This window comes from Chrysemys picta, chromosome 6, assembly GCF_011386835.1.
Source record: "Chrysemys picta bellii isolate R12L10 chromosome 6, ASM1138683v2, whole genome shotgun sequence".
NCBI classification, from domain to species: domain Eukaryota; kingdom Metazoa; phylum Chordata; order Testudines; family Emydidae; genus Chrysemys; species Chrysemys picta.
This window is the reverse complement of record NC_088796.1, coordinates 84,359,321-84,375,013: the sequence shown is the minus strand read 5'-3', so window position 1 is coordinate 84,375,013 and position 15,693 is coordinate 84,359,321. Positions and strand designations below refer to the sequence as shown.

Below are 15,693 nucleotides of genomic sequence, written 5' to 3'. Positions count from 1 at the left end.
AATGTCCTTGATTCAGAGCACAAGGTGGTGTAGGATGCAGGCACAGATCAATGGACCTTGCAACTGAAAAATCTTCCAGTCTCAGGTGCCTGGGGCAAGAATACCCTTAGGAAACTATGCAGCTTGAGCTTCAGTTACGTAAGTAAGGTAAGTAACTGATCTGAGAGGCTGCTCGCTACTGCTGAGAATGCTTTACACTGTTGCCAACTTTTTTCGGAGAATGGTATAGGTTGCTTTTTGTTACATTCAGTTTCTAATAATTAAAGTAATTAATGCTGTGTAAATATTTGTACCAGGTTAAATGAAGTTGACAAGGTTGCAGCAAACAGTATTTATTGTAAAACTGTATTAAAATTATCTAAAGTTTATCATAAGAAAAAACAATGATTTATCTTAATCTGATAGCCATGTGAATAGTGTATTAATGGTGCAGATTATTGCAAGCTAAAATAATATATGAAATAATTTAATACATATATTTCTATCTCTTGAAAATGGCTACAATATACTGGTAACCATATAGTTCCTACATAGATGCTATAAATTGTCACTTGTTTTAATGAATTACAAAGATAAGACTTTTGAATGTTAAATACTGCTAGTTACAGTTTGCTACTTTGTCAGATAGCAAAAGTAAGATCTCTCACAACCATAACTGATGAAGACTTGGCATTATTAACCATTGGCAAGTGGTTTGTGCTGGCAATTATTTGTTTTTGGTGGCCGGTTCCATAAAGAAAGAATAAACCACTGAAGAGAGAGAGGAGCAGAAGTGGATTGCTAGTCCTCACTGCTCACTCTAAGGAGAATCTTCCATCCTGCTCCTTCCTTGCATCTGACCCTAGTGGCGTTGTACTGAAAAGGACCATCAAAAGAGTACTTTTCTTGTTGGCATGCTATGCCTATGTTTGATGAGCACTTCTCAGGCGATGCTGCACTTACTGATAGTTTGAAAAGTTACTTGAACTCCAGCATAAGCATGGAGAACAGAGAAAATACATAAACACTACTACAAATTGTTGACCAACAAATGCTAATGGCTACTGTTTATCCTGCTTGTGGGTGTGAGAGGCATCCTTCATATTGGCCTCAGATTAGTTAAGCATCTGACAAATATTGATGCCTTGTTAATAGGAGATATAGGCATGGCTCTAATTAAACTTTCCTTTTGATGTCTGAATTGAGCTTTTAAAACAGGTGAGTTGTGCTTTCAGGAGGTTCAATTGGCAAGGAATTCTGACGTTTCAAAAAATTTCATTCCAAATCCGAGCAAAAATCTTGAAAGTTCAAAATTTCCCACAAATTGAAAGTTCTGAAAAATTTCAGTTCAGCACAGTTTTGCTTCAGGAAATGTTTAAACTTTTTTATATTATATTTTATATGTAGGATCATGGAAATGTAGGGCTGGAAGAGACCTCGAAAGGTCACCCAAATCTGCTCCCCATGCTGAGGCAGATCAAGTATACCTAAACCATCCCAGATGTGTAATGTAGAATATAATATTTTAATATTAAAGTAGACACTAAAAGATTTCAGCCAACACTATTGAAATGCAGCTTTCGGATCTTTTTCTGTCAATTTTTGTTAAAATTGATAAGTTCCTACAAAACACTTTTTTGATAAAACTGCATTTTTGCTGAAAATCTGTTAGGGCAAAAATTTGACCAGCTCGGTTAGTTTCAAATTATTTGGCAGCATAGCAACTGATCACAGGACCGTAGTTTTTCTTTTCAGCATTGTAGTAATGTGTTTCCTAAATAATTTAAGGCAATTAGTACAGTAATTTGGCCTATTCAAAAAGAAGTGCACTATAATACAAGCTGCATTAGAATTTGTCCGACATTAAATAAAAAAATAAGGAATACTTGTATATTAAAATAAAACATTGAACTACATTGGATTATAAATAAAATAATAAACATTTTTCTGCACACTAGCTTAATCCTGTTTGTATCTATATACAGAAAGCATCGAAACAACGTAGGACCTAGCAAACCCATTTCTCAGCCCCGAAGAAATATTGTAGGGTGCAGAATACAGCATGGATGGAAAGAAGGGAGTGGACCTGTAACACAATGGAAGGGGACAGTTCTTGATCAGGTTCCTGTAAATCCTTCTCTCTACCTTATTAAGTATGATGGATTTGATTGCGTCTATGGACTAGAACTGCACAAAGATGAAAGAGTGTCAGCGCTTGAAGTCCTTCCAGACAGAGTTGGTAAGTGCTTTTTGATGCACATACATATATATTGCATGCTCTTGACAGGATGCTGGATGGAGCTGCTGGATTGCATTTTGTCAAGTCTGTGGACTTTCATTAGTAAATGTTCTCCTTATTTTGGAGTGAGGAGGGAATTTTACTCTCTCAAATTAAATAACTTATTTTTATATTACATTGAGTGCTATAGAAGTTCAGTACTGTAAATTGTCATCTAATTGGCACACTTATATATGATATAATATTGATCAACCTTATTCACAGCCAAGATTTCGCTCTAAAAAGCTTATGTAATGCTTAGACTAATATTTCTGTTACATGTTAAATTGTTGATGCTGAGTGAGAGTTCACATTTTACAGTTCAATTTCATGAAAATTTTCTTTGCTGTACTACATATTCTGTGGTCCTGTATGAAGTGTTTCTCATATGCCTTTCCTGAGAAGTAATAAAAATAAAGTGAAATTTCTTTAAAAATGAAATAATTGAATTAATGTGTTTGTTTTCAATAGCTCAGTCTGAAATTTTTAAAACCTGTAGGATGTCTGAAACACTTATTAAAGTTCAGAATTCACGCCAAGTGTCACTGACTCTCAAACTAGATCATCTTTTTTTATTGGCTGCAAGGAGTTAGCAGTGTTTCAAGAAGAAAAAAATTCAGTGACAGTAGAAAACTTTAGAGGCTATTTTATGATCAGCCCTCACCCCTTTTGCTAAAATTTTTTTTTTAATAGAAACAAAAATGTTGTGGTATCTGCTCTGTAACCCACAATCGGTTTTCCTTAGTGTTTCTAATTGTACTTTTTTGTAGTGTAAATTAGGGCTTGTCTACACATAAAAATTAATCTGGACTACAGTAGGGGTGTGAGTTTAAAGTGGATTAATTTCCTGATTAGCTCCATGTGTGGATGCTCTTGTTCCAGAGTAAGTGTGTCCACACATGGAATTTAATCAGGAATAGCTATTCTAGAATAACTGACAATGTAGACAAGCCCTTATTTAATAACCATAGCTAGAATTCCACATCTTTGTAATCTGGATATACCCAGAGAATAAAAATATCCACCAGTTAATTCATATAATTATTTTGTCTATTTTGTAAAGAAAACAATTTGAATGAAGCCCTTTTTATGATTTCTATTGAAGATGTAGTATGCAGGCTTCCGAGTGGTTCTGAATTTTATGCAATATTGTGTACGTATTTCAGCTTCATCTCGAATCAGTGATGCCCACTTGGCAGACACAATGATTGGCAAAGCTGTGGAACATATGTTTGAAACAGAAGATGGCTCAAAAGATGAGTGGAGGGGGATGGTCTTGGCTCGAGCTCCTATAATGAACACGTGGTTTTATATTACTTATGAGAAGGATCCTGTCTTGTACATGTATCAGCTCTTAGATGACTATAAAGAAGGTGACCTCCGCATTATGCCTGATTCCAGTAAGTACGCCAGTACGTTTTTTTTCTTCTAAACCAAAATGACAGCTCACTTTCCATAAACATTGGGTTTGTTTGTTTACTGAAATGAAAGAGCTGACGAACTGCAAGAACTGCAGAAGATTCATATGATCTTAATATTAGGGATGACTCTTAAATGGTGGTCATTTGAAACCAGGATAAAATGGTAATTTTATTAGCTTATCCTACCACCATCCACTTTTTCCATGTCTTTAGGTATTCTCCCTCAAAAATATTGCTTTAATCATAGCACTATTTTGATGGGAAAGCAAAGTTAGGCTTTTTTTGTTCCTTTGTGTTACCTTTTAACTAAATATAACAGATCACAAGGGCTAAAGTGAAACTAGATGAATTCATGTACACTAAATAAATGTTGTGTGTGTTTGGGGGGGGAGGGTTGGAAATAAGTGTTCATTTTAAAATGAAACAATGCATGTAGGAAAACACTTGTAGTCCTTGACAGTCTGTGTTTCTAAACCAGACATACAGCAAGTGTAACAAAGGAATCTGGAATTTCTTTCAAAGTATTTTGCACAAATTAGAATCATTGTCATCAAATTAAACACTGTTTTCTTAAATGATCACATCAGGACGTGGGAATTTTGGGTGATAACTCTTAAAGACTTTTGGTATGTGTGTTTCTGAGTCAGTCGAGCTATAGCAAAGATGGTAAGGGAAACTGATGTGTGTGCACATGTGCCATTCAAACATTATGATACACGATGAAATTAACATATACACATAGTGAAGGTTTTTCCCTAAATTTAATTTTCAGCCCTGTAACTGTAGATAGGAATAACCAGTTTGTTTGCAAGTTGGTATGATAAAAAGAATAGAATAGAATTCTTTTAGAGATATTTAAAGACTTGAATGTTAGTTCATTAAAAATTAGCCATGTCTTAATATTATTCCCTTTTTGATTAAATTTCACTTTACACTGCCCCCAAACTTCGTGTTCCGTATGTTGCAGATTTCGTATTGACCATGTTTGTTACAGGAGTTATTCCAGGAGAGGCTGTAGATTTTAAGAGATGGGTTTTTGAAATCCAGGAAGGTAGAGAGGTGATTGTGCGTCTTGGATTTTTTTTTTTTTTTAATCCAGGTGGCGGTTGAAGCTTTTGGTACTAGAGAGAAGGGGGGCTGTATCTCTTGTCTCCCTCTTGGCCAGGAATAGAGGTTACACTGTATAAACTTTGGAGGGAAAGAGGTTGTCTCCCTCACTTCACTGTAGCATATCTACCCCTACATCCAGCTATGATTATTAAGCACATTAGCTCAGCGTTTCTGCTAAAACGATCAGCAGTGAAACTATTAGTTTGATTTTTTTTTCCCCCCATTTCCCCCCTTGGCTGCTCTGTGGATTTGGTGAGGGGAAGGAGTATCAGATGGGTACTAGAAGATTTCTCTTCCATTAACTGAAGGAGAGAAGTGCTGAATCTTTAAAAACAAGACAGAGGAAAAACAAAAAGCAGTATTTTAAATAGTCTGAATAAAAATCATATGCCCCCACTTTAAATGAATGAGTTTCTTGTCCTGTTATATTGTGCTGTTATATTAATAGTAGATCTCCAGGTATTCACTGTCTTCCAAGGTAGAAAATATTGAATTGCAAATATAGAAAACAAACACGAAAACTCCTTTTAAAAAAATAACAACAAAAAATTTTCAAGGGTGGACCCCTTTACCCTTCTATCTAGGTGAATGAATTGTGACGGATGCTTTGGCTTTATAATGGATTGTTCATTTGGTTGCTGGAGTCCTTGATGGGTGAAGCTTTCCATAAACATTAGAGCTGGAAGCCATTCATTGGGTTCTTAACTATCTCTTCATGTAGATATAGGACTATGTGGTACAGTTATTAGTAGACAATATCACACCAGTGTCATTGTACCTGAACAACCAAGATATACTCATGGTTACAGCCTATGTTGTGACTTAATGGCTCTTTGGAGTGATATGCTAATTATCAGACCAACCCAGCTTCTCCATCTGGCAGTGGGGAAAAAACTTGTGTGCCCCCAGCATGAATCACAGATGATGGAGGCTGTAATTCTACCTGTTCCTAAATAGTCAGTGGTACAAACTCTGTTTCAGAAATGGGGTCATGAATCAATAAATCTGTGTTCTACTAAAAGTAATTTAAAATGTCCCTTGTCCTTTTTTCTGTTTAAGGACAGGAAAGGATCCCAACTCTGACAAATGGCTTTTTATTGGACTTCGGCCATCGTTTTATGTCTTCCCTTCCTGCACTCCTCTCCCCTCCCACCTCCACCCCCGTCTCACCGATGAGGGGACAAGGCGTAGATGCTTTTCGTAGTTACAGATTGAGTTAATGAATTCTGATACTCTGATCTCCTGGGCTTGATGTTGGAGCCTCTCGTACTTGTCACTGTGTTTCCAGACATTATACCAGGAACAGTCAGTCTTCCCTAGGTTTGGGAACCTTTCAGCTAGTGGTCTGAATTGTGCTCTTGAGTACAGAAATTCAGTGTCCCAAGGATGTCTGTGTGGGCTTGAAACTTAGCACTTAAATTGATGGAGCTTCTATTAAAACCTTTGGAAGGGTGCTTTACCACCTGTCCATAAGACAACCTTTTTCTTTTCTATTACATCTGCAAGGAGAGTAACTGAACTGTAGGCTTTTATGGCTGACCTTTTTTTACTGTATTCCATGAGGAAAAGATGACATCGATTTTTTGTTTTTTGTTTTTGTTTTTTTGTCCTGACACTAAATTTTTCCCAAACAAAGGGCTGGTCCACACTAACCCCCAACTTCGAACTAAGATACGCAACTTCAGCTACGTGAATAACGTAGCTGAAATCGAAGTATCTTAGTTCGAACTTACCGCAGGTCCACACGCGGCAGGCAGGCTCCCCCGTCGACTCCGTGTACTCCTCTCGCGGAGCAGGAGTACCCGCGTCGACGGTGAGCATTTCCGGGATCGATCTGGGATCGATTTATCGCATCTAGACAAGATGCGATAAATCGATCCCAGAAGATCGATTGCTTACCGCCGGACCCGGAGGTAAGTATAGACATACCCAACGTCTGATTCAGAAGGAATTCTGAACCTACACTAGTTTTCTTTTTTTTTTTTTTTTTAAAGCCACACTCCGATTACCAAAGAAGGCTAAGTTAAATAAACTTGATGTTAAGTTTAGGATAAAGCCCTGAGAAAATCACTCAAGTTTCTTGCAACTTTAGCATCCACAGCTTCAACTTTCTCCTATAAATAATAAATAATCTCATTGTAAATAATTAACACTCCTAATAGTTTATAGTTTAAGCAGTTTTAACAATTCTAGCATTAGATTAGTCTATGGGGGGTAACCCCCTGTACCTCATTTGGGTACTGGACTATGCCCAGGACCTTGGGCTTCAAACTCTGTACTTCCTGCCTGCAATCCTTCTCGGTCAGTGAAGACCACTAACATTATCTGTACTGCTTTGAGGAAGCTCATGTCGTACTGCTCATATCTGTACTGACTTGAGGAAGCTCATATCGTGGTGAGGTGCAGTATCCAGTCAGACCCAGGCTGGGGAACCCTCCCTGTACATCAGCCTGATTCCACAAGGAGTGCGCCTTCTGCTGCAAAGTCTGATGTAGGAGAGATACTCCTCCCCCCCTCTTCTCCGCCCCCCTCCCCCCACCGACCCTATGCCGAGGCCTTTTCAGGAAGCTAGAAAGCTAGAGACTATCTTCCTGAAAATTCACTTCAAAGAAGTCCGATGCAGCTGTAAGCAAACCTACTAGTTCAGCCCATGAGGACTTAGGACATACTAAGTCCCAGAGGTGCAACAAGAAAGCTTATAAGCATTTGGCTCCATTGGTTCCAGACCGTGTCCTGTTGGTACCATCATTCCCAGTTGCTTCCAAACAGTACTGATAAAGCCCAATCACTGCGGGATACCACCCTCCTTGCTGGCTCTGATTATCCAGACAAGCAGAGTCCCCCTTATACCACAGAGGTCCAAATCTATTGCCACCCCCAGGATATTTTCTCTTTCCTGGATTCAGAATCCCCTCCTCTATCGGGACCCTCAATTTCCAGGAGAGAATATCTCCTCTGAGAGAAACCACTGCAGGATAGAGCTGATCAACTCCCACCCCACCAGATGCAGAATACATTTCCCCTCCAACGGCACCAATGGTACCACCACTGGAATCGGAATCAGCCTTCTCCTCGGAAGATTAGGAGCCAGCTGATGAACTGCTCATCCCTTACCATACTTATCCTTCCCTACCCAAAAGACCCACACAAGCTCAAGAACAACCCCCACCTCATCTGACTTAAAGCCGTTGGCACCCCAGGCCACGGGGGCCTCTGTGACCACTCACTGACCCCTCCTGCTGGCCATATTGGGGGCCTCGGGACCAGTACCACCCTGCAGAGTCGATCCAATTTACTAGGGAGTCACCCCTTGCCTCCTCTGTAAGGGAATGCTCCAATCAGGGGTGCTGGAACAATTTATATAATGGGGGTGCTGAGAGCCATTGAATCAAACTGTAACCTTGTATATGACAGAAACCATTTCAACCCAGGGGGTGCAGCATCATCCCCTGCACTCCTATTCTAGCACCTATTTGCTCCGATCTACCTCTGGATCTGACAGAAGAGGAAGAATACTATGTGTTGGTTCCACCAGAACCAGCAAGACTGCCATCATCATCCCCAGATGAAGCGGTGGCTTCTGCATCTACATACATACATACATACATACATACATTCTCTCTCTCTCTCTCTCTCTCTCCCCCCCCCCCCCCCCCCGACACACACACACACAATGACTTCAGGAAGAGAAAATTCTGGGACCTTCTCTGCAGAGTCACTGGAGAGCTTCATGTTCTCCTTGAGGAGATCCAGGGCAATCTCTTAATCATGCTGCACCTCTCTGTTAACAAAACTATACTGGAACAAGCTAGTACAGTTTGGCCACCTCTGCTACCTGTGCTCCTACCCTCAAAGGGGCAGAGAAGCATTGTTATGTGCCAGTTAAGGGTGAAGAATTTTTGTTGTCTCACACAGCTCCTAATTCGTTGTTGGTCCATGCCATCTCTGAAAGGACCAGACAACAACATGCCAGGTCTACTCCTGCAGACAAGGAGGATATACACCTGGATCTACTGGGAAGAAAGTTCTTCTCATCATCCAGCCTCCAGTGCAGAATAGCCAATTACCAGGCATTGCTGGCTAAATACAATTCCCTGAACTATGGCAAGTTTGTGAAGTTTACTGACAGAGCTCATTTCCTAGCTTTGATGGATGAAAGCAAACTGATAGCCAGGACCACCCTCCAATCTGCAGTCAGTGCCACTGATATCTCTTCTAGAGTTATGGCAACTGCTATTGTCATGTGCAGGGAGTCATGGCTCCTTGCATCAGCTCCTTATGAGTCCACTTGGCAGCAATCAGTACATACCATTCACCTTCTCAAGACTACTGAGGTTTCGCACACCCACTGCCTAATAGATTCTGGAAAGGCTTAGTAAGAACCTTCCTGCCTACTCAGAAGCTTGCATCCCAGTGGAACCTGAATCTCATTCTCTCAGTGCTAACAAGACTCCCCTTTGAACCTTTAGCTGCTTGCTCCATGTCCTTCCTTTCCATGAATGTCCCCTTTCATGTAGCCATCACATCAGCAAGAAACATTGGGAAATTTGGAGTAATGATGGCTGACCCTCCATACACTGTATTCCATAAGGTTAAGGTTTTCTTACATCTACACCCCAAATTTATCCCTAAAGTAGTTTTGGAATTTGACCTTAACCAATCCATTCACTTAGCTGTGTTCTTCCCAAAACCACACACTTCCGCAGATTCCACTCCCTCGATGTTCGATGAGCCTTGGCTTTCTACCTGCATAGAACAAAATCAATCAGGAAATCCCTGTGACTATTTTGTCTCTGTATCAACAACAGTCAGAGGGCAGGCCACCTCCACCCAGAGAATATCCAAATGGGTATATGGCTGCATTCTACTCTATCAGCTCTCAAACCCCTCCCCCTTCACGCTGGGGCTAAGAGCTCATTCCACCAGAGCGCAAGCAACAGCAGGTAGCATCTCTTCAGGAGGTACCCTCCTGGACACTTGTAAAGCAGCTATGTGGAGTTCCATTCAACCTTTTGCAAGAGATTATTCCCTGGTACAGGATTGTTCTGCTGATGCCTCCTGTGAAACAATGGTAGTCTGCTCAGCCCCATCGGCCACATCCTCGCACCCTCCTCCTGTTTAGATACTATTTGTCAATCACTCATAGTGGACTACAATAGGGACCATCACTCGAATAAGAAAAGGAGGTGACTTACCTGTAACTGGAGGGTCTTTAAGATGTGTGGTCCCTATCTGTAATGCACTTCCCACCCTCTGCTTCAGATCTTATCTGATTCATGGTAGAGAAGGAACTATAGAGGTGAGCCAGGGCACATACACAGATACTAGTTTCAAAATCTCTAGCTCCAGACACATGGTCTGCATGCATAACCCACAGTGGAATACAGACAGGGACCACACATCTCAAAGAACTTCCTCATTTGTTACTTTGCTTTATGTGCATGTGACTACATAAGAGCTAATGGATGCAGGAAGTCTAGAAGGCTAGTATAAGATTTCAGTTTCTTAACACTGCAACCAGAATTTTACCCAAGTACATTTTTTCCTGTAATGGTAAATTGTGGAACTGATGAACCCTGTTTGACTGAATAGACAACAACTTCTAAAATGTTCTTCTCAAACATTGTAATTCATCTCTACTCACGACTCCTGATATTTTTATACATTCTGAAGAGGTCTCTGCAGTTGTTATGTAGGTTGAAAATCCTTAAACTCCTAACTAAACACATCATATTTTTGTGTTACAGATGATTCACCTCCAGCAGAACGGGAACCAGGTGAAGTTGTGGACAGCCTGGTAGGCAAACAAGTTGAATATGCCAAAGAAGATGGCTCTAAAAGGACTGGCATGGTCATTCATCAAGTTGAAGCCAAACCTTCTGTCTATTTCATCAAGTTTGATGATGATTTCCATATTTATGTCTATGATTTGGTGAAAACATCTTAGACATCATCGTGAACTTTTGCCAAACTTGTGGAACTATTAAATGTAAAATTTGTAGACACAAAGACTTGACTGCTTTCCAGTTTAATGAAAGCTTAAATGTCCCTGCGAACCCACAATCTCTGCCAACAAAACTGTTTTGTTCTGAATAATACAAACAAATTTGTGTGAACATGACACATTTTGTGTAAGGGAACTCCTTTTCTTGAAGGAAGTCACTATATTTTTGGGGAGAGGGAGTTAAAGTAAACAGCTGCAAATCCAAGCTGTGTAAAGTTGATCTAGTATTGTAATCATTAATCTAAAAAAATTTTCATAGCCTTTAACTTTTTCTTCAACCTCGCACTCACCTGTTCAACTGCCACATGCAAGTGTAGTTTGATATTTTCAATATTGCCTTCTTATGTAACATTAAATTTAATTTCTTGGCTACTGGCAGTCCTTGTTTTCAGGGTTGGGGCTGAGATGATTTCAAAAAAAGTAAATGGTTGGTTTGTGCAGTGTTTAAGGAGTGCCTAACCCAAGTAACATCAATCTACTGTGTTTCTACACCTTATTTCAAAGTAGCTTTTTAAGAATTAGCAGTACATGGGAATATTCGTGCATCTTCGTAGACGCAAGGCAGTACAACATCAAGTGTTTGACTTGCACCTTTCAGTGAAAAGGCTTTAAACTATAAAAGGTTTAATCAACTATATAAACTGTTGATTCGAAAATGCAGACCCACATTTACAAGTTGAAGGAACCAGTAAAACTACACAAAACAAGGCTGCCTTCTATTCTAAATGTTGTATTTTTGTTATACACACTTCTTAACAAACCCAAGTGCTTGGTGCCACAACAGTCATAACATTATATGTTACTTCAGAAAGATCTTTAGACTACACATTGGCAATCAGTAGTCTCTCATTTAATTTCAAAATTAGCAACCTGGATGTTTGTGTGTGGACTTAAAAGCCTAATAGTTTATCTGTTACATGTAAAGACAAAAACCTCATGAAAGAACAGTCCTCTTACATTAAAGACTTATTTTAGAGAAGGAGAAGCATTTGTTGCCTTCTGCTGCATTCCTTTTTTTTTATTTTATTATTTTCCCCCTGAGAAAACATCTTTCTTAGCTCTTCTTTCTGGCTTTTCTACGAGTGTCCGGACAAAGCATCTACAGCTTAAACCTGTTGTCGCCTTTTGTGGTGTACATTGTACTCGCTTTGAGGTATGCTGTTACGTGAATTTCATTCAATGAACACTAGAGTTCTGCATGCCAGTGGTGTACTAACTAATGAAAGCTATAGGCAGCCTCAGTGGTTCGGTCATCTGCATTAGATTGTGGATGTAAATAGCAGCCCACAGCAGCAGATCCTTTCACAGTTTTAATCTTGCAGGATAGTTGTAACCCAAAGTAGTTTTTTAAGTGTGGCAGTTTTTAAAAGTAATCAGAATTGCAAAAATGGTCAGTTCAGCAACAAAATTGTCATGTCATATTAAGGCAGAGCTTTGCAAGTTTGAAAGCACTGCTTCACAGATGGCTAGTATGTGAAGCCAGTTATTGCTGTTGAGGGGAGGAACACCCAGATCCCAACCTTGCACAGAAGGCTAAAAAAAGGTGCTGTTAATCAGAGATCTGAGGCCCAGATGACCTCTATTATGGATGTTCTTGACATTGAAGATTCAGTGGTTTAAGCCCCTTTCTATCCATTTTTGCCTGACTTCATATTTTAGCCTTAAGGCTTGTGCCTCATTATGCTGTTGAATGGTAACAAATACTCACCATATAAATACAGTACCTTAATTCTTTGTCCATTGCTACTATTGCATTATGTCCAGTATTTCATCATGGGCGACCAAAGGCAGGCTATTGTCTTTCAGTTAATAGCTTCTCAATGCAGTCCTTAAGTACTAAGTACCTGAATCATAAATGTTCCTTGTGTTTTTGAACAAAGTGAGCAGATTTGCAACACAGTGTTTTCATCCTGCAGATCTGTTATGTGTTTTCTATTGACTCTTAAGAGTCCTGCATGTAAATCTCAAAGCTGAGCCTGGCTCCATGAGCCCAAGTTGATATTTGTGGCACAAGAATGAGTGAGTGTATTGATTATACACAGGATACGTGCATAACGTAGTACAGTGAATTTTGGGCTATACATCTGAGGAAAACAAGGTTTGTTTTGAAATATTTGAAGTTCAGGTCTACTGAAACATTTTTAGCATTAAAGGCTTGCATTTGTGGGTTTTCTGCAAGCCACTTTACTATACCACATAATCTACCAATTAGTGGAGTATAATCTGTAAATTTTTACGGCCTTTTAAGTGTCCCCTGTTGTCTGTTGCTTTGTTGGTTTTTGGTTTTGTTTTTTGGTTTGGGATTTTCTTTTTCTTTTTTCTTTTTTGATAGTTTAAACCACCTTTTTTGAGGCTTGAAACTAATTCCACTTCCTGCCCTTCTGCTTTGGGCTTTGTTTTAGGCTCATGTTTCAGATCTGCATGCAGTGCTTGCGTTACCCTGGTAACTAAATGTTGGTTCCTTGTTCTAGGGGTTCAACATTACTTTCCAAAATTATCATGGGGCTTGTCACAGCACAAGCCAGGATCTGTGTATAAAAGTTATTGGCCTTTCTCATTTACCTGCTGTAGTATTGTTGTATATTGTGTGTGTGTGCGTATGTGTGTGTGTGTATGATGTCAGGCTGCCATGTAAAATTTTAAAAAGGAAAAAAAAATCTTAAATGCAGACCATCCTTTTTTGCATGCTTAGAAGGTAGAATGTTCAATGTAACAAACTAAAGTTGCATGTTAAAATGTTTAGGTTTTTTGTTTTTGTTTTTATTTTGTGTTCAGTTTTTGTGAATTTGCTTATTGTGCTGTTTTAATGGTTGTTAGTAGGACTAAATGCACTGGTGAGGCGAGCATAGTGCCAACAGAAGGTAATTTTCCAGTTGTATGTGTCACAGCATTTGAAGGGACCATGTATTCTGTTCACTAGTAAATAAAATCACAGCTGAATCTAAAACACCACAACTTTTTTTCTTTTGAGTGCCAAACCCTAAATTAAGTTGGAGTAGAATACATAAAGACCTAAATACATTGGGGAAAACCCTTTTAAACTTCATAAATTGCAATACATAAAAGTCTTTTTTTAATTGATTCATTTTAAAACTGAAGGTTTCTTTGAGGACAGCAGCAATTACAATCAATTCAGGGAAGGTGAATTACAGCTAAAACAGTTTCTGGTTCCTTTAAAATGCTGTGCTTTTTGTATTTTACATCATTAGTGCAATTTGGATGGTTCTTGGTATGTGTATAGTTCAAAGGTCTTCGTGTTCACATTTTAAAATTAGGTAATGACTTCATCTTTAGAGCTTGGTTTCATTATTTTTATTTTATTTTGAACAATGTAGACAGTTCCCTGTTCTCTGCATTTAGAAGTATAAACACTTTAAATCTGTTACTTAATTCTGTAAGTAATTTTTATAATTATGATGTAACTCTATCCTTAAAACATTTAAAATAAACCCTTTATGTGCAACTTATGACTGTAAATTTTGTTCTCACGAGCAAAATGTAGTGGTGTGTTCTAAAATTGTGAAGAAGCAGTTTCTTCAGTTTTATAATTAAAAAAGGACTTATTATTTTAACATTGAGCCATTTATCCTGGTATAATAATTTGCCATTTGAAACATCTTTGCTTGCTAAGACAAATCTTTATTCCTTCTTTTGCCAAGTAGGTATGAATGTTGATAAGATGGCATTTAAAGTGGATGAAATCTGATTAAGGTGAAGCATAGTGCTTAAATTTACTTTCTCAAAATGCAACAAAAAATTGCGTAAGGGAATTCTGCACATATGTGAAGAGCCTGTAAATTAATGTATTTTCAGTGCACATTATAGTTTGCACTCTTAAAAGCAGTGACTCAGAAATTGTGAACTCCAGAAGCATTTGTCAATATGTAGACACGTACATCCATGCCTGCTTTGAATCAACATTCATAATTAAATAACAAAATAAAACTTGAATTTTTATTTCACTCACAACAACAAAAGACTGAAAATTGGAGGTTTGAAACTGCTTCAATTATAGGCATAATATATTTCACCTCAGCTTTATGAAGATGGGTAAGTATTATTCCCACTGTATACGTGAAGACAATATTTTTTAAAAATAGGGTGCCTAAAGGTAAGCTCATAAGCCCATCTTTAGACACCTAAAATAAGTGGTCTGATGTTTTTCAAATGTGCTAAGCATACAGGAATGCCTGTTGAAGTCAGTGAAGACTATTGGGTACTCAGCTCTTTGGGCATCCAAATATGTGGCTTGATTTTAAAAAGGATGAACGTTTCATACCAAGCTGAGAAAATTTTTATTAAGAGGCCAGCCCACGGTCACACAGCAAATTAGCTGCAACACTGGGAATTGAACCGTGATCCTTCTGATTCCATCCTGTGCTCGATCGACTGGATTATGCTGCATGAGAAATAAGTCTGAGTGGTTACTTTAAGTAATTGACTTATTTTAATGTTTACTATCTGTTCCATTGCAACCAGTTCAAATCCCTGGATTATAGTTATAATCAGGCAGCCAGTTACAGGACTAAAATACAGTGTCTTTGATACTCTACCTTTTTCATCACATTCAACAAACTGCTTAATTGCTTCCACAGTGGATAGTTACAGGAGTTCCTGGGGGGTTGTGTATCTTCCCCTCTGCCACCTCCTCAGAAATGTTAACGCTCTTCATGGTACTAGGTTCCTTCAACCATCCTTTCACAACTGATTTAAAACTTTTTGGAGGGAGAGAATGATACTCAGGAAGGCAGACGTGTTAATCCATCTGAGAGCAATATACATAAAGCAAGCAAATAGTTGTTTAATGTGTAAACACTGAAGATACAGATATCACAGCCGTAAACAGTCATTTGTATTGTGTAGGGCTATATGTATTCTCTGACTGCAGAAGCTAAAACTGT

The 15,693-nt window shown here is 38.7% G+C and overlaps 1 protein-coding gene across 22 annotated transcripts in view; it reads left to right on the top strand.

The window, feature by feature from the left end:
* SPIN1 (spindlin 1) overlaps positions 1 to 14,255 on the top strand; it is a 120,041-nt gene extending 105,786 nt beyond the window's left edge. For all 22 annotated transcript variants that reach the window (XM_065599333.1, XM_065599327.1, XM_065599334.1 and 19 more), the window contains 3 exons: positions 1,965 to 2,218; positions 3,424 to 3,657; positions 10,536 to 14,255. In XM_065599333.1, coding sequence (XP_065455405.1) covers positions 1,965 to 2,218; positions 3,424 to 3,657; positions 10,536 to 10,735 — 688 coding nt within the window. In that variant the 3' untranslated portion in view covers positions 10,736 to 14,255. The remainder of the gene's footprint in view (positions 1 to 1,964; positions 2,219 to 3,423; positions 3,658 to 10,535) is intronic.
* The last annotated feature ends 1,438 nt before the right edge of the window (positions 14,256 to 15,693 follow it).